Here is a 19,244-nt window from a genome sequence, read left to right as displayed (position 1 = left end):
TTGTTGCTTGACAGCATGTAATCGGAGCCCTTTTATGATTGGAAAATGATGCAATGACACATGACCGGTGGGAAAGATTGTTGACTGTTATGGGGAGGGTGTACAGACAGAGTGACATAGAGGGGGTTGTCCTAATTAAACCTGGGCAATGCTTGGAGCTTGTCTGAAGAAGAGTTGCCATCAAGATCACTTGCATCAGATCACTGCACTTTCACCCGACATACCATATTGGATGAATTTGGCTACATTTACACACATTAGCCCATTTCTATGCATGTTCACACATCTCTAAACAGTGTTATCATTCAGTCAGAGCGAGAATTATAGGATCTCATGAAGCTGACAGATAAGGAATGATTAAGGCAGGTGATATTTATGTATATATTCAATTTTTTCTTGGACGCTTGCTTTCAAGTGGCTTCAGAGCAATGGCTAGTTGTGGAAAATGTGATGTGCTCTTGCGCCTATTTGTAGGCCTGCTATAAATAGGTTCTTGCTGGCAACACATGCTCTGCTGTGATTGACAATTCTAGTGCTACTGGGACATCAGACTCCAAAGAACAGGCAAAGAAACATGCTAATGGTAAGTTCTTTAAGTGTTATACTGTTATATATTTTTGTCAAGCAATTCAAAGTTAGTCGGTATACGTGTTGGTTGAAATCAATTACAAATGTTCGTGTTTGACCAAATTAAAAGTAACAAACACTGGTTCCTATTTATAACTACTCTGTACAAATGGTTTGCTTGTTGAGACTAGTTGTCCTCAAAACAGAACGATTCTGCCTAAACTATATTTTAAAATTTCAATTTTATATTATTAATGTTCGTACTTTTTCAAGTGTTTGTATTTCTCAATTTGAACTGATTTGTATTTTTCCTCCTTTTCAGTAGTTCTCCAGTTAGTTACAAAGTGGAACTCTGCATTTTGGTTCCAAAAGCCTGGAGACAAACCTCAATTTTATTCTACAGAAATATTGAAACCCCAGAGGGGTTTTTTGGACTGTTGAAGTTATTTGTTTTGGACAATGACATCCAGGAGGCCCATGACCCGCTCTTTCTCTGGAAACGGGAGATCTGGAAGCCAAAATGGGGAGGATGTTTCATCGGCAAACGGAAGGTCCGAGAGCCGCAATTACCTTTCCAACGTTAGGCCTGAAAACAGGTAAAAAAAAAATATGAATGTTCAGTAAGATTGAGTGTGTTTGTTCTGCCTTATTTGATTATGAAAAATTGAAAAGTCTTAATTATACATACCTCCAGTTTGTATGTTAATTTTGAGGTTTATGGTGTTTTTTTAATTCTTAAAAAGTAAATATTAAATGTGATAACATAATATCAAATGTGTATTAATTATATAATATTAATAGTATGTAATTTGCTTTAATTGGAACATAATTATTGGTTTGCTACATTTGCCTTTTCTGATACTTATTTTATTAAATAAGATGTCATTTTAGCATACGGTAATTTGAATGCAATCACAAAATCTGTTTGTCATCAGTTTAATGGTTTTGTTTTTGCTGAAATACTGACGTAATTGTGGTTACCACATTGGTTGTATTGTGTTTGCTCAACTACGGTTTTGCCAAAAGAGACCACAACCTTCTCACCATTAGCAACAGCATTTACTGTATGACTTCATTACAGTTGCTCCTGGCTTAATCAGTGTCACACAGTGGAAGTCCTTAGTTTAGATATTCTTGTCTGATGAGTGTCCCTTTGATTTGCCTCTTTTCTAAATAGCTTTTCAACTCACAGTTATTCAAACTACAGGCCTTCGAGGTAATAAAAGCTTCTCAAAAGGTCAATCCTAATCTAACTACACTTCAGATAACTATTTCTGTTCCCCAACATGCCTTTTTTCCTTTGGTTTGTTTTACAATCTCAGAAATACCCAATTTGCATTTGATTTGCGGCGTGATTATGACAGTATTGTGCTTGATGTACAAATCTTTCAATCCAACAAAACCCACCCACCCAAATAACCACAGAATATTGTACATGGGAAAAATGCACTAAAAATGTTTTAGTCAGGCTAAAATAATATCCTCTCACCCTGTTAACACCCTGCAGCCTTTCCTCCCAGTCACGTCAATAATTCTAATTTTATATTATAATGCTGATATTAGTAATACAATTTTATGTCAATGCTATCTCCTTGCTGTATTGCTAAATAATTTATTGATTCATATAGTAATGTTTGGAATAATTTGATATAATATATGATGATTGTTGAGTTGACACACTGTATTTGCCATCTCTAGGAGTACATTATGTACCGTCATGGCTCATTTGACTGAAGATACCCAGCCATGTTTTGAGACCACCATAAAATCAAAGGCAGTGTCAGAAACGTGCAATGTCAAATTCTCTTGTGTGGTCACGGGTAAGTTTTTTACTTATGATTATGAAAATAAATGTTAAGTATAAATACCTATATTAAAGACATTTCAATATAATCTTATTTGGTGTCTTTTTTTATATACATTTATAATATATATTCTGGGTTAAATTAATGTTATTGTAATGAGTAAGACCAAACCTCCTTATTTTTGCACACATTTCCACCAGGTTCCCCGGCTCCTGAGCTGACCTGGTACAAAGATGACATGGAGTTAGATCGATATTGTGGCCTTCCCAAATATGAAATATTTCGCAATGAAAAAATTCACACACTTCAAATCTACAAGTATGTTACTTGATTCAGACTAGTCATCTTATTTTCTACACATTTCACATTTCTAAAGCAACACAACTCCTTTTGTTTCAAAACATTGTATGACATTACACCCAAATCAATGCTTTAACTGTTTTAGTAGTGACTACACAATGACTATAACCACATTTGCTTCGTTTGGCAGCTGTACAGAAGAAGATGCAGCCATTTATCAGGCCTCAGCGAGGAACAGTAAGGGCATCGTCTCCTGTTCCGGGGTACTGGAGGTGGGGACCATGAGCGAGTACATGATCCACCAAAGGTTCTTCGCCAAACTGAAACAGAAGGCTGAGATAAAGCGGCGAGAGCTGGAAGAGAGTCGACGTCGGGGTAAGGAGAACATCCAGAAGGAACAATTACATGTGATTAACCAGGAACGCTTACTAAGGAAGCGTAGGACTCCTGCTGGGAACGAACCCCTGAGCTCCTCTCCCACAACCCAGGATGGAGAGGAGAACGTGGCCTCCCAAGGGACAGAAGAAGAGCAGCCTGCACTCATAGACGATAAGTCTGAGAGCATCATGGCGCAGGCTTCTGTAGGAGCCACAGAGAAGAAAGCGGAGAATGGTAATGAGAAACTCAACCGTATCTGCGATCCAATGGAGGTGGTCACCACGAAGCAGTCCACCAAAGAGAAACCGGACGAAAAGAAGCAGCGTATTACCAATGGATTTGATGAGGTGGGTATGATTAATCCCACCCAGAGCAACGGAAAACAAGAGGATGCTTATGAAGGAATGAGCCTGGCAAAATACTTATCTGAGTCTGTGAAGTCACAGGCTGCTGAGCAACATCAGAGTCCTGAGATCATGGACGTCAATGTTAGTCCTGTCCAAGGAGAAAAAGAGCTGGAGAAGGAACGAGAAAGATTAAAAGAAGAGGAGAGGGACCGATCAAGAGAAATAGAGCGGGAGAAAGAGCGAGAGAGAGCCAAAGAAAGAAAACGAGAGAAAATGAGGCAAACGGAACAAGAACAAAAAGCTGCATCTGGGCCTTCAACCAAAGCCCCATCACACAAAGAGCCAGAACCTCAACACAAGTCAGCTCTAACCTCGGTTCTTCACTCCTTAAAGGACATGTTCTTCGGCAAAAGCAAGAAGTCTACAGAGACAGCAGAAACCACATTGAGAGCTAGTGAAGTTCCTCATGAGATACACCTCCCTCCCTCACAAACACCTCCTCAAGAGGTGACCTTGGAACAGGATACACCAAAGCTGGTCCAGGAATCATCTCAAACGATGGACTTGGAAGTAAAAACAGAGTCTTTGCAACAAACACAAGATTCAACCACCCCTAATAATATCATAAACTCTAATTCAGATGAATTCCATGCAAACAAACCTGAGGATGTGTCTCCCACTCCTGAAAGACATCTTGAGAGCATTGGAGCAACGCTTAGACTTTCGGTGGAGGAGCAGAAGGAGATGCCAAAAGAGGAGAGCAGTCCAGAGGACGTCCTGCAGATTTCTCATTCGCTGCTTTTCAAGGTGAGTTCATCGCACTTCTCACTTTACAACCTGCCGGTTTTGTCCAAGGCTTGTCCAAGGCAAGGCTTCCTGCAGCACAGCACATGGGAGCTATTTATAGTTGGTACATTTGTGCAGCAAGACTTGAGTTTAATTACACCAGTCCATGGCCAAGATGATGACACAAACTATACCCAAGAGAACACAGTAGGCAGCTTTGAGGTTGTTTGATCTTTCACTTTATCATGTGAGGATTCAGGGAGTCAGCAATGTTTATATATAGACTATTTTCAGAGCAAAACTGCAAACACAGTGTTTGGGATATAGGAAAAAAGGTGGGAACTAAAGTCTGAGAGCATGCACTAGTGGGAATGCTTTACTAATTAAATACAATATTTATTACAATGTTGTATTGTACAATAATATATTATCAGCATAACAGTTGAAGAGAAAAGTTCTCTCTTTTTTCCCCTTTTTTTAAATTTTATTTATATTTTGGACTCATTGCAGTTTTGGGTGGGTATGATTTTATTTTATTTTTTATGCTCACCAATAAAGATACTGTAAAAACAGTAATATTGTGAAATATTATTGGGTGAAACTTTACAATAAGGTCTCATTTGTTAACATAACAAAATGAACTAACAATGCATTTGTAACAGTATTTATTCATCTTTGTTAATTTTAGTTAGTAAAAACACAGTCGTTCATTGTTTATGGTAGTTCACAGTGCATTAACTAATGTTAACAAATACAACATTTGATTTCCATGTATTAGTAAATGTTGAATTTAAGATTTAAGTTGAAACTAAGATTAATAAATGCTCTAGAAGTATTGTTTATTCTTAGTTCATGTTAACTAAAGTAGTTAACTAGTGTTAACTAATAAAACCTTATTGTAAAGTGTTACTTATTATTGCAAAAAAAAAATATATATATATGTGTGTGTGTGTGTGTGTGTGTGTGTGTGTGTGTGTGTGTGTGTGTGTGTGTGTAATTTATTCCTATGATGCAAATCTAAATTTTCTGCAGTCTTCAGTGTCACGTGATATGCTGATTTGATGCTCAAAAAATTATTATTATCAATGTTGAAAACAGTTGTGCTGTTTAATATAATGGTGATACTTTTTCAGGATTTTTTGATGAATAGAAAGTTCTTAAAAAACAGCATTTATTTGAAATATTAATCTTTTTTAACAATGTTTCTTTACTGTCACTTTTGATCAATTTGATGGATCCAATTGGGGAAAAAAATTCTGACCCCAAACTTTTGAGCAGTATTGTATAAACTCAAACACAACTCGCATGGAAATATTTATCTGTGCTCTGCTTTTGTCTCATTTACGGTTCTCTTAAGACTTTGAATAAGGCCTGCTGTCTCTTTAAAAGGACAATCAATAATGTCCAGAGCGAGCATGAGTCAAACTGGCTGGATTTCAGCTTATCTAGAATAGTTTGAAAGGGAGTTTGCATGCGTCAGCAACACTTAAGAACAACAAAAATCATATTCACTCATAAGGACCAACTAGTATTCTTAAAGTCAACACAAAATGGCATTTACAACAGTTTTAACTTCTTTAATGTGATGTACTTCCAAAAAACATGTGGGGTGGAACTTTATTTTCTCCCTATAATTGAAAAGAAAGGCATTACATTTCAGACATTAAATCGTGCATGCATTAAGAAAGTAAACAGGGTCCATGCCATATTCATGTTGACTTTAAATGGGCGTGTTTTAATGTTAGTGCAGGTCAGGACATGAGGAATGACAGTTGCTGGACACTAAGACAAGAAGACAAAACCTCTTCACATTTTCTAGATTCTTGGGTTCCCTGTGTCTTAAAATAAACCTGTTTCTAATCTGTGCTCAGAGAAGCCATACCATACAAAGAGTAATTGTTTGTTAAACTCATACAGCTACATTTTACGAGAAACCAAAGTCAGCTGACAGTTCTGTTCCTTGGAATAAGGATTCTTCACCGTTGCTCAAATTTTCCACTTGCATGTAAACCCTTTATCTCAGTGTGTAAATGATGCCCAAGATGGTTATTAGTAATTTTGGTTTTAGATTTTAGCTGTTGCATTACGGACATGTTTACGTATAACTATAAAAAGCTAATATGCACATGGCAGTCTCACATGATTTCTAAAATGCCATGTCTGAAGATTACAGAGAAATGAGGCTGTTAGAAAGGCATGTGGAACCACAGTGATTGCATCATCGCTTAAAACCAGACACGGCTAAATGCTAATAACGTTTCACGTTTGTTAGTCAACAAGGTGAATGTCACCTTTAATTCATTGACGTGCTCTACAATCTCAGACAGGACAAGCATGTGATAGCTTGCACCTGGCAGTGGCATGCAACATATTCAGCTGTTTTATTTCCAATGTAAAGTGGAAGTGCAACAACCCTTGCGTCTCGTGGGAAGAAGTTAATGTTAGTTGTTGTGGTGTGTCAGTTAGAGGAACCCTGCACATAAATTTTGATCCTTGTGTGTTGAATCACAACAGAGGAACTTCTGTTAAAAGACAGTTGTCGTATGCACGGCTTATAAATGTGAGAAGCAACTTCTGTCACTACTGAACAGTTCATTTTCTGTCTTTTTTTTTTTTTTACAGTTAAACGTAGTAGTCATGTACATTGTAGTCATAACATTTTAAACTGATTACATTATATACAACAATTGTGTAATAAGGTTATATAGTTTAAAGTCAGCATGTAAGAAAAATGGAAATTCACCAAATAATTTTATAAATGCATGTTATAAATGCAATTCATCCGTTTAATTATTATTTATTTTGATGTCATAATTGGATCACATCTCAAAATCCAATCAACAACCAACGGATAGAACCAAGTCCCCACCCTACATTTTTTCTTTTCCGATAATCCACTTGGATAAACATAACAATGTGAAAGATCTGTCGCTACTTCCGTTTCATTGTGATTTTAGGGATCTACCTAAGGCTTACAAAAACAACTTTTAATACTAAATTAGCAGATGAGCACAGAAAAACATTCAAGCAGCTGATCCTAGTGGCAACTTTTGGCATCAAATGGAATTGCAATCTGTTTGTTTGCGCTCGGTCGGACATAACAACATTGGTTCAACCAATGGTGTGACTTTGGAGGCGGGGCTACCTGTCTGTCTGATCAACTTGTTTGAAAAAAATTTTGGCTTTTCTGTTAGGTGCTAGAATTACACAAAAATTACAAAATTCACCTTTTAAGATCTGTTGTAGGCCCATATTGGAGACAAATCATTATTACGGTACATACCACTTACCACAAGAAAACAAAGGAATTGTGGGTAAAATCTAAAATTGTTCTAGACTAGAATGTTATGCATTGTATTTATAAATTTAAAACATGGGCATCATTAATTATGTAAAATGCATAATGTATTATGTATAAAACATATTGATAAGTGTTTTTTAAGTCATTGCTAAAGTGGTTTGATGGTGTAAGTCAAATATCAAATGTCACTAGATGGAGGCGTTGTCAAGTTGACCTGACAGGTCATAAATAAATAGTATGTTGTTTTTCCTCCTAGTACATGGAAAGTTGCACAAGATTGATAGTACAAATGTGTATATTGTTTCAAATATAACAGCTCAAAAAACAAGTGAAGAAACAGACTGACAATAAATAGTTAAGGTGTGTCCTTTTTTGAATAAATATTTTTTTAATCAAAAACGTTGTTATATATTGTTTATATTGATTGAAATCTAAGCTTTTACAAAAACATTACTATTACAAAAACATTTTTCATTACTATCCCATAATTAATATCATATGCCATAAACATACCCCGGGTTTCACAGACAAGGCCTAAGCCTATAGTCTCAGACTAAAATGTATGTTTGAGCTGCTTTAACTGAAAGCAACATGCACTGAGATATCTTAAAATATTGATTTATTTGTCTTAAGGTGCACACTAGTAATGCTTTTTTCAAAGCCACATTTATAAAAGCAACTTAAATATCCTAACTGAACTAAGGTCTAATCCTGGCTTAATCTAAACCCTGTCTGTGAAACCAAACAATAAAGTTCTAATGCATGCCAAGAGGACAAATTAAAACAGTACAATCTATGCACTGTTACGAGGCCAACATGTTAATTATTTAACAAGCAACCGTTTATGTCTCAAGGCTACAGATGACCATACTAAACCCAGCACCACTGATGTTCCTGCTTCTGTGGACTTGCCCAATCCTTTATGTCAGACTGAAAAGCTGGAATTTGCCTGTCCTGTGGATGAGCTCATGGGAGGTTCTGAGGAAATGCGTATTTTAGAGGAACAGGGGGGCTCCGCTGCCCCCCTGACAGACCTCATCATGGCAGACCTGGAAAGCATGCAGTGTTGTGAGAGCCAGCCAGAGTCTCAGCTTTCACAGCTTGCCGACTTTGTCCCTACCCAAATGCACACTGAGTCCCAGTCAGTGGAGCTGAGGATAGAAGAGAGCAAAGAGCCCTGTGAGTCAAATGAGAAAGTAATTCCTCATATGGAGGAGGAAAGTGTAATAAAAACGCTAGAGGGAGGTTCCCTGACAGAGGAAAATAAAGAGGAGATGGATGGTGCAATAGAAAGGAAATCTTTATCTGCGGAGGAACAAAAGTCGGAGAGTGACTTTGTCATAAAAGAGTCAGTCCTTCCTGTAGTTGTAGTGAGTGAAAGAGAATATGAAATTAATGATCAAAATTCATTGTCCCCAGCATCGGGGCTAAGTCAAGAAGGGGATTCTGTCGCTGTCGTGTCTAAGAGTGCAATGGAAATTGATTTTATTCCAAATGAAAAATCTATACCAGCACTGAATGTTAGTTTCACAGATAATAAAGAAGTTGCAGCTGACTCTGCTACAGCGAATGACTTTAAAATGGAGGAAGATAAGAATGATAAAAGCATTCCAAGTCAGAGCAGGAGTGCTGAAGACAAGGGAAAATATAGTGGTGAAGATAAGATAGAGAAAAGCACTGAGAAAGAGAGGGAGGATAAGGAAAAGGGCAGTGTTAATGCTGAAAAACTGAAGGATGATTCCATTCAACCAAAGAAAGAGGATGTGAAGCAAAACAAGAATGTTGTTCCAGAGACAGAAGCATCTATTGTGACTCCAGAGATGGAGATCCCCAAAAGTCCAAGACGAGGTGAGACCGAGGTTCCGGAAACTCAGTCGAGGCCATACAAAGTAGATAAACCAAAACTCCTAACAAAAACACAAGCCGAGAGACGATTATCAGAGAAGGACCAATCAGCAGTCCAACCAATTATAATACTCCCCGATACAAGAGAAACCGTTATCAAAAACGTGGCAAAGAAGAGATCCATGCCACTCATCCCAGAAATCAAGGTCACATTGCCAGAAAGAGTCAAACGTGAAGAACCTGTTATTGCGCCTAGAAGTGAAATGCTGAAATTAGACCCTGAGCGAGTTATGCAACCTTTAACACAAGAGGTTGCACAGATATTTAGAGAAAAGGAAAGACAGATGGATGATGCAACAAGAGCATCAGGTGAATCAGCTTCCAACAGTGCCTTAGTTATTCCAGACCATTTGGGCGTGACAAGGAGCACTCCATCATCACCCTTCGGGGAAAGAACACAGGAAGTTAAACCACAAAATCTAGATGCAAGAGTGAGAGGTGGAGAAGAACAAGGTAGGGTGGGGTGGGGCAGGGAAGATGACAAGAATATCCCTATGATCAACATAGCATGTGCTGATGATAACGCAACCCCTCTTAAACAAGAGCAAACTCCCTCAAAGCCCTCACTTCCTGGCATAGTAATCTCACAAGATATGACTCAAGATATGTCTGTCACAAATGCAGAAAGACATATCGAGACCTTATTTACACTGCTGAAGACTGAAAGCGACCAACATGATCCAGCCGCTACTTCTGAGAAGTCAAGAGAGCAGCTCATGTCCCAACTGAGTCCTGATATGTCTACAAAAACTTCTCCTAGTATTACTAACCAAGACCCAGACAAAGTTCCTCAACCAAAAGACACAAGAGTAGAGCCTGAAGCTGACAGGCTTCAAAGGGACAAACCTTCCATAGAGAAACTTAGCCTAACAGCTCCTGTGGGACCTACGCTCCCTCCACTAAGTCCTGCCAGCTTGCGAAGGCTTATGGCAAAGAATAATCCAAACTTAGAGAATCAGGGGTCTGTCTCGGGTGCATCAGTAGATGGAAGTGAGAAGAGAGGAGAAGAGAGTGGAGGAAGCACACCCACATCCACTCTATCTTGTGAGAGTAGCCCCAAGATGAAGCGACGAGACAGTCTCACCCTAATACCCTCTGCCACCCCTGAGGAGCTGGCTTCTGGTGCTCGCCGCAAAATCTACCTTGCCAAAACCAAGTCTGAGGATGAGGGATCTGACACGCAGGGTAAGAGGGATAGTCCGTATATGTCGCCCAGTCAGGCTCGCAGGGCAGCTTTCTTGCAACTTCAAAGTGGGCAGCAAACACCTCCCACAGAAAGACGTTCACCATTGCTGGCCCGCCGCAAGGCCACACTGGAGGTGCCAAAACCTAAGGAGGAGATTGCAGAGGTGGCAGACAGCACAAAGACAGAAAGCAAACCAGCAGAAAAGGAGAAGTTGGACCCCTTCAAAGGTAGCACATGTGTGTTCTTACGGTGACTGTTCACAGATATCGATGTTTAGCTCAGTTTATCCAGCAGTACTGAAATTGTTCATATCATCCATTGAAAAGGTTGTCAGATCTGTGCAAGGAAGAACTAACTCTTCTCTTAGCACTGTTAACACTTCATGCAATCTTTACTGACCAATACTGATAATCAGGGCTTGACAAAAACTTTTTTGCTCACCAGCCACTGTGTCTTGTGGTTTTCCAAAGTAACTAGCCTCTAAGAATTTTCACTGGCCATAATTTTGACACCGATACCATGGGGAAAACCTGCCGTATAGATATTTTTAATACTATCTCATGATTTGGCTGCGGTTATATTAGGCTGCTCTCACTATAAGACCTGACCGCATGGATTATACTGTTACACGTGTTTTACCAAGACCAGCATTTTGACATTATTTTTGTGTGTATTTGACTGTTTTAAGGGCGATTAGCAGCGAAAAAGAACTCAATTTAGTACTGAGAGGCGGCTTTATGTGCGCGCACTTTGGGTGTGAGCACAAACTCTGTGGGAATGAGTAAAATTATGCGGAATACCTGCAATCCCACGCTGAAATTAAAGCCCTGTAACATCAACAATATTCATCCGGAGCGAAAGAAACAAATGAGTGAGGGGAGGCAGGTTTGTGTGTCAACTTGCTGTCAGAGAGACGAGAGAGAGTGTCTATCTATTCTGCAGAAAATTTGCATTGGAAGAGTTTCAGATATTTCAGTATCGATGTATCGAAAAATCAATATTTTTGGCAATACTACATTGTACTTAGTTTATTATTTTAGATGCCTTTTTAAAAGACTACAATTGAAAAATGTGTACCGCCAAAGTGGCTAGTAGGAGTGTCTGTGTTACAGACGCCATTGCTGAAATCCACCCGCATTTGGCTGGTTGGCGGGTGTTAATGTCAAGCCCTGCTGATAATCTATATGCCGAGAGGTGCCAGGTTCAAATGCCGGACAAGCCCCCAAATTATTTTACGACTCTAGTTTGGGACCAACATAAAAAGCGATTAAAATATTTGTACCTGAATGCATGACATAGTTTATTTTTAGATGTACAGTATTATGGTTATTCTCCTGCTTTCTAAGCAAGTGTTCTAATTTTGCACTGTTCAGACGTTATCTTGTTTACACCAAGACACATAGGGACGTCTGATATGGGGGAAGAGTCAAAACTAGAGAGTACATATCTTTACCTTGTTACCCCTGATCCTCTTTCCATTCAGCTCCTCAGGTTATCCGCAAGATTAGGGGAGAGCCCTTCTCAGATGCATCCGGCCACTTGAAGCTGTGGTGCCAGTTTTTTAACATTCTTAGTGACTCCACCATCAAGTGGTACAGAGATGAAGAGGAGATTTTGGAGATCGAAAGACGGTAAATTCCTCTAGTCATTCAACGCAGTCTAAAATTTTAACTATCAAGATACATAATCCTAAAACAACAGGGAAAAGGACAAGGACAAGTAAAAAGTTACTGCGTTAATCAACAGATTTGCTATAGATGGAAAAATACCACTGCAGTAAAAAAAGAAAAAAAGAAAGAAAAGAAATCCCACACACTGTCATAGCTTTGAAATATTTATTAAATGGCAATGTTTCTGTTAAAGAACTTTCAGGCATTTTTCTACATATTTGAGCAAAGTACCGAAATGTTGCAATAAAGATCTAACAAAGATTCACAAGTTATGACATTGTGCGTTATCTACTTTTTTTTATGTCCTACTATATGAGGCATTTAATGCAGTAAACCTGCATATATTTATTAAAAGTTATTACCAATATTCTCTGCTTTGTGGAGACTTGTCATTCACTTATTTGTATTTGTCCATGAACCCTACAGCTGTGATTGGTGAGGCCCCAGTCAGACAGAGAGTGTGTAACCCAACACTGCTCAATTGCACCATCAGGGGATATTAAAAGTCTAAATTTGTTTCTCACATGCTGTATCAGCACAATGATGCCGTAGCTACTCACACGCAAGCACCCTCAAATGCATCAACTGTGCTAGTGTTTGTAACACTGCCCTCGTGTGGCTGTAAGTTTGTGGCTCTTTTCATTAATAGGATATACTGTATATAGATGCAGCTTTCAAGTCCTCCTGGGAAGTACGTATTTCCGAGTTGAGAAGTCGTGTTTACGACATCAGGTGCGTTCAAGCTCTTTCGACGGAGCAAGATGGCGGTGTAAGCTACCTTCTTTTAATTAACTACACAAGGTTTTTAAACTCTACCTCTAGAAAATGAAGAACGAGGAATGTACATCAGGTGTGTTTTGCTTTTTAACCTTATTTTATTCATTTATGAAGCCACTGTAAACTTTATTGTTACAAATAATATTATATTACAATGCTATTATATTTTGTGCAGGGAATTAGCTTATTTTGTTGTAAATAAAAAATCCTGACATTGTCACTGCTAAATAAAATTCCTATGGATACTGTAGTATTGTGGCCCAAACATAGACTGTAAAAAAAAAAATAGGGCCCAACTCGTAAAGATTGGGGCTTATGCTACCTTCACGTGCTATCGAAAATGTCCTTCTTCCCACTTCTGAAGTCGTGATTACGAGCTCGTCGCATTCAAGTGCTTTATTGTCGTCCCATTGATTGACAATCTATAGTCATAATATAGATTCTGGAATTTCAGTCAAATACAGGCTATTTTTGCTGTGTATAATACAGTACACTTCAAATGATTATATAAAAAAATCTAATAAAGAATACCAGTCACAGCAGTATTGAAGTTTGTTTCCACCACTAAATAAAAAATATAAAATGTAGTTGTGACTTTTTATCTCACAATTCTGATTTTTTTTCTTGAAATAGTGTTTACATCTCACAGTTCTGAGTTTTTTTCTCAAAATTGCGTGACATAAACTCCCAATCACGAGTTATAAAGTCGCAATCACGAGTTAAAAAGTCAGAATTACGAGTTATAAAGTCAGAATCACTAGTTATAAAGTCAGAATCACTAGTTATAAAGTCAGAATCACTAGTTATAAAGTCAGAATTCCGTGATATAAATTCGCCATTATGAGTTATAAAGTCAGAATAGAGAATTCTGAGAAAAGAAATAAGAATTGTGAGATAAAAAGTCGCAATTATCTTTTAGATTGTTTTATTCCGTGGCGAAAACAAGCTTCCATACAGAAGCAATCATTCTTCCCTCTGCCATGTTTAAAGTTTATGGCCCACCCAACTCTGGAACTTGGGTATCGAAATTATCCCCGAATTTCACAGTGCTAAATACGACTTGCGAGAGCGTTCATGTCCAATTTTTAACTTGGAAACTCGTATTTACAATAATTCCTATACAAAGAAATTGTCAATTCTTTTACAAAAAAACATGAGCTTCTCACTCGGATTTACGACTTTGTGGTGGCATTCATGTGCGTTCAACTCATAAATACGATCTTTTCGACATGACTTGAACGCACTAGTATATACTATATTAGTTATTTTGGGGAATCCAAAATTGCAGGGGGCAACAATTGATGTGTACTTTTCAGGTTACACTTTCCAGAGTGTTTTTATATTAAAGTTTCCCACCAACCAGCCAAAACTAAAGTCTCTCTCTCTCTCTCTCTCTTTCTCTCACTCTCTCTCTCACACACACACTCTCTCTCTCTCTCTCTCTCTCTCTCTCTCTCTCTCTCTCTCTCTCTCTCTCTCTCTCTCTCACACACTCTCTCTCACTCTCTCTCTCACTCTCACACACACACACTCTCTCTCTCTCTCTCTCTCTCACACACTCTCTCTCTCACTCTCTCTCTCACTCTCACACACACTCTCTCTCTCTCTCTCACACACTCTCTCTCACTCTCTCTCTCTCTCTCTCTCTCTCTCTCAGTGCTGGGGATGAGGGTCCAGTGGCACTGGCCATAGTCCAAGCTTCCAGCAGAGACTGTGGAGTGTATGGATGCTCAATCAAGAATGAATATGGGACTGACATCACTGATTACTTACTCAGCGCAGACAGTAATTTATAACTCGTTTGGTCCATTAATAAACAGAAATCTGCATGATTTTTTTTTTTCATGAGTTATTTATTATGTTTACCTTTACTCTGTTTCCCTTTGGGCAGTACTGGCAGAATTCTTCTTAAGGGATGATTTAGAAGGTATGACTTCTGAAGGAAATCAAGTGTGTTTATGGCTATGCATTTTGTGTTGTTTACCCATCTAAGTTTCCAATGCTCTATTTCTGTATATGTCTGTAATCTCAGTTGGAGAAGAGATTGAGATGACACCAATGATGTTCACCAAAGGCCTGGCAGACTCTGGTTACTGGGGCGAGAAATTCTTTGGTCGCATCATGACGGAAGAGGTGCAGATTGGAGAGGGATGTGTGCACAAGACCTGCAGGGCAAAGGTCATCTATGGTTTGGACCCTGTCTTTGAGTCAGGCACCACGTGCATCACTAAAGTAAGAAATCCCATCGCGTATGGGGCCAAGGAGGAGAGCAACCTGGTCGAGAGAAATCTAGAGATCACCAGACAGGTTAGAGTCTTACTGGATCGCACAATTTACATTTATAGTTAATATAGGAACCCAGCAAAAACTATAAAAAGATGCATCATCATCATTTGTGACCCTGGACCACAAAACCAGTCACATGGGTCAATTGTTTGAAATTGAGATTTATACATCACCTAAAAGCTGAATAAATACGCTTTCCATTGATATGGTTTTTTAGGATAGGACAATATTTGGCCAACAATTTGAAAATCTGGAATCTGAGGGTGCAAAAAAAAACGAAACATTGAGAAAATCGCCTTTAAAGTTGTCCATTTATGTTCGCGATTGTGCTGCATTCACTCACAAAAATAAATGTTTTATATATTTACGGTAGGAAATTTACAAAATATCTTCATGGAACATGATCTTTACTTAATATCCTAATGATTTTTGGCATAAAAGATAAATCGATAATTTTGGCCCATACAATGTTTTATTGGATATTGCCACAAATATACCCGTGCGACTTGTGACTGGTTTTGTGATCCAGGGTCACATTTATTCATCTGTATTTTTTTGTATAGTGAAACACAGAAGGATATCTGAGAATGCCAGAGCTTCAGGGAAAGTGGTGATTTTTACTGCTAAGCTCCAAAAAGGTCCATAATATTATCATAAAAGTAGATACGATGTGCTCTATTACACGTCATTATAACTTTATGAAGTGACTGGATGAGAACCAATGAGTTTCTCAAATGTGAATATTTGAGAGGGAATTGTTATCAGTAAATATATTTTTAATCATAAAAAATAGAAATCAGAAAATTATTAATCAGAAAAATAGCCTCTCAGACATTCTGTCAGAATGATGAAAAACATTTGTGAATAAACAATTACTGTAATTTGGGAGGGGATGCACAGATTTTTACCACAATGACTTTCAGACTGGGTTTTTTTTGTTCAAGTATAATTTTTTTTGTTCTTTTCTTATCCTCAGGACTGTAAAATCCAGAATACCGTTCGGGAGTACTGCAAGATATTTGCTGCTGAGGCCAGAGTGATCGAGAACTTTGGATTCTCATTAGAGTAGGTCATGGAATACAACATCGTTTCAAACTATGAATATTGTCTCTGAATATATATAATATGTACACTAGGTCCCATTATAGATATCAGTATCTAAGACTAAGAACTTGATAACTACTAATTTGTCTCTGACGTGCTACAAATCTGTCAAAACATTTTGAAGTAATGATGATTTTGATGTTCTATGAAGTAATACTGACTAAAATATGTTTCTGTGGAATGCATATGGCTCAAATAAGAGACGATATCGAAATGATCCAATTTTATTCTTTGTTTCTCCTCTGAAAAAATTCAGAGTGATCCCCCTTCATCTGATGTATCGGCCCGCCAATACAGTTCCATATGCTTCAGTAGAGACTGATCTGAAGGGTGTGTTTTTGAAATACTGCCTGATGGACCGCACAGGGAGACTGATCGCCAGAACCACCTCTGAAGTGGAGCAGAAGTGTTGCGCTTTCCAGCATTGGATCCATCAGTGGACCAATGGAAACATCCTGGTTACCCGTTTAGAAGGTAAAGAGAAATTTACTTCAACACTGCAACTTGATATGTTGCTTAGTGCTATATATTCCCAATATTTAAGCATAAAATAATCTCTTGTGTGTTTCAGGTGTCGATACGAAGATCACAAGCATTGAAATTGCTACTAAGTCTAAAGGGTTGGTATATTTTACTATACAAGATTCAAATTTGTAGCCATTTTTCTTATATTTCCACTTCTTCTAAGACTAATATTTCCATTCATGCTGCAGGTATCAGGGCCTCACCGATAAAGGATCTCCAAAGATAATCGAGCAGTTCATTACCCAACATCAGTGCAACTACTACTGTGGATTGTTGAGCCTAAGACCGTTAAAGCCAGTGGATTCTCTCCTGCAGCCTAAGATAAAGACCTCCAGGAGCCCTCTACTGGCCCGGAGAGGTGTAACAGGCTCATCCAGCCCTCAGCTTCAGAAGAAAGTAAATAGCCCTCAGTCCACCAGGAAAGGCACGTCAAGCCCCAAAGTGGTTAAAAAGACAAGTGAATCCGGGGAGAACAATTCCACTACCAAACACAAAGCTGTGGAGGTCCCAAAACCTGTCAGGATGAGGTAGAGAGAAGGACTAGAGCTCTTGAAAACATAATGCAAAGCTAAAGCAAACTAGGGCATACTTTTTTTGATTTTCTTTCCAAACTTTAGTTTGGAGCCTGTATAATTATCTATAGCTACTGTTGTACAGGACAATTGGCTTCCTATAAATGGATCCTGTCCATTGTCTTTGCACATAGTGTCTAAAATGCAACAACTAAGGAAGAAATGACTATATAGAAACATGAAAAGTAAATGGATGATTGACCAGAGGTGTTGTGGCCATTTTTAATATAACTGTGAACTGCTTTGCAGCTATAAGTCACCATTTATACCTCCTGAGAGCACCTTCACTTTATTTTTAAGAGCTGAATTGAGGCTATCTCCTTTCAAGACTATCACTGGAGATAGATGTAAAACCAGGACCGCCTGTAGACGGATGAACAATGTTTTCAGATAGACTCTGGAACTTTATGATTTATTCAAATGTTCCTATGTCAAGTTTATATGACTGAGGAACCATGAGAGAGGGAGTTTCTTAAGGATTCCTCAAGCATCTGTGATGTACGTGTCTCAGCTGTGTAGAAATGCAGCTTTTTTTTCTTTTTTTTGTCACTGAGAGGCTTTTTATAGTGGATTGTTCTGCTTTTATGAATATGGCCATAAATATGCAACACCAGTGCACCAATCTTGGTTGTATATGGGCATCAAACTATTAGCATCATTTTGTTTTTATCTCAAATGTGCGAAAATCATGAACTTTGTCACAGTAAAGCCATTTACTACTGACCTTTCAAACTTTTCATGTGTCATATCTCTCTAGATCCCTGCAACTTCACACAACTCGGCTAATATTTTTGTGAGCATAAGAGATTTCTTTCAAAAACATTAAAAAGTCTTACCGACTCCAAAATTTAAATGGTATATATACACACACACAGAGATACTCACACAACATACATATCGAAATGTATGTTCATTTAAAATAACATAAATCAATAAATGTAGCTGTCTAAATCTTTACTCCATTCACAAGAACTAGTAATCGGTATTCTGTGGAAACTGCTCATGCTAACAGCAAGACTGACTCATACATGAACACAGTTTAGATGTTTATAAAGGTTTACCACAGATAGTGGTAAGACGATAAGAGGGGTTTATATTATAGAAACAATGCGGATTGTAGTGTATTAGAGTATTAGAGAGAGAGCTTAGCAGAATATGTTTATAAGGATAAGTATTTTAGGTGTTTTTGTTGTGTTTTGTTATTTATTTTTGTAAAATAAACATGTAAATAGCAGTAGAAATTAATTTGACTTATTTTACTGTCCAAAGACAGAGTCCAGTGCTTCATATCTCTTTCCCTGACCAAAGAGCCCTATGACCATTATTGCAGTAATAACGCAGTAGTCACTGCAATTCCAGCATGATTGTCTCAATAAAACACTGCATAGCACATGTCTTAATATCTATTGTGGATCTATCTATCGCGTCATTGGATGTAACTTCCAAAAATGATTAGAACATTTATGTAAGACAGGACAACACAAATTGAATTAAATTTACAGCTTTTACATAAAAACAAACCATAGAAATAAAATACTTACACATACATTGTTCTCTAACACATTGTTATATCTATAAAGAAATTATGTTTGAATAGGTAAACGATCAAATATACTGTGTCCATAAAATGCTGGGTTGTTTCAACCCATGGTTGGGTCAAATATGGACAAACCCAATCGTTGGTTAAAATTTTTATATTAGAATTTTTAAACCCAATGCTTGCGTTTGTCCATAT

General features: G+C 37.9%; 1 protein-coding gene across 2 annotated transcripts; it reads left to right on the top strand.

Moving 5' to 3' along the window:
* Positions 1-225: 225 nt before the first annotated feature.
* On the top strand, positions 226-18,901 carry alpk3a (alpha-kinase 3a). 2 transcript variants are annotated; one of them, XM_081372087.1, is made up of 15 exons: positions 226-362; positions 475-583; positions 890-1,163; positions 2,266-2,387; positions 2,573-2,690; positions 2,863-4,204; positions 8,339-10,802; positions 12,059-12,206; positions 14,680-14,807; positions 14,914-14,949; positions 15,055-15,329; positions 16,285-16,373; positions 16,669-16,886; positions 16,984-17,032; positions 17,126-18,901. In XM_081372087.1, exons 3-15 carry the CDS (start codon positions 1,027-1,029, stop codon positions 17,466-17,468), a joined length of 5,469 nt encoding a protein of 1,822 aa, XP_081228213.1. In that variant the 5' UTR covers positions 226-362; positions 475-583; positions 890-1,026; the 3' UTR covers positions 17,469-18,901. The 2 variants fall into 2 exon arrangements, with proteins under 2 accessions (XP_081228213.1, XP_081228214.1); XM_081372088.1 differs by lacking the exon at positions 226-362 and having other exon boundaries at positions 456-583.
* Positions 18,902-19,244: the final 343 nt, after the last annotated feature.

This window comes from Scardinius erythrophthalmus, assembly GCF_964197995.2.
Source record: "Scardinius erythrophthalmus genome assembly, chromosome: 8".
Lineage (NCBI taxonomy): Eukaryota > Metazoa > Chordata > Actinopteri > Cypriniformes > Leuciscidae > Scardinius > Scardinius erythrophthalmus.
The sequence above is the reverse complement of the archived record's forward strand: the minus strand, read 5'-3'. Positions and strand labels throughout refer to the sequence as shown.

What these genes read in the sequence shown, in the direction of transcription:
- alpk3a (XM_081372087.1), top strand. Translation starts at nt 1,027, where the DNA reads ATGACATCCAGGAGGCCCATGACCCGCTCTTTCTCTGGAAACGGGAGA. An exon ending in AACGTTAGGCCTGAAAACAG is followed by an intron (nt 1,164 to 2,265) that starts GTAAAAAAAAAA and finishes TGCCATCTCTAG; the next exon opens with GAGTACATTATGTACCGTCA. An exon ending in ATTCTCTTGTGTGGTCACGG is followed by an intron (nt 2,388 to 2,572) that starts GTAAGTTTTTTA and finishes CATTTCCACCAG; the next exon opens with GTTCCCCGGCTCCTGAGCTG.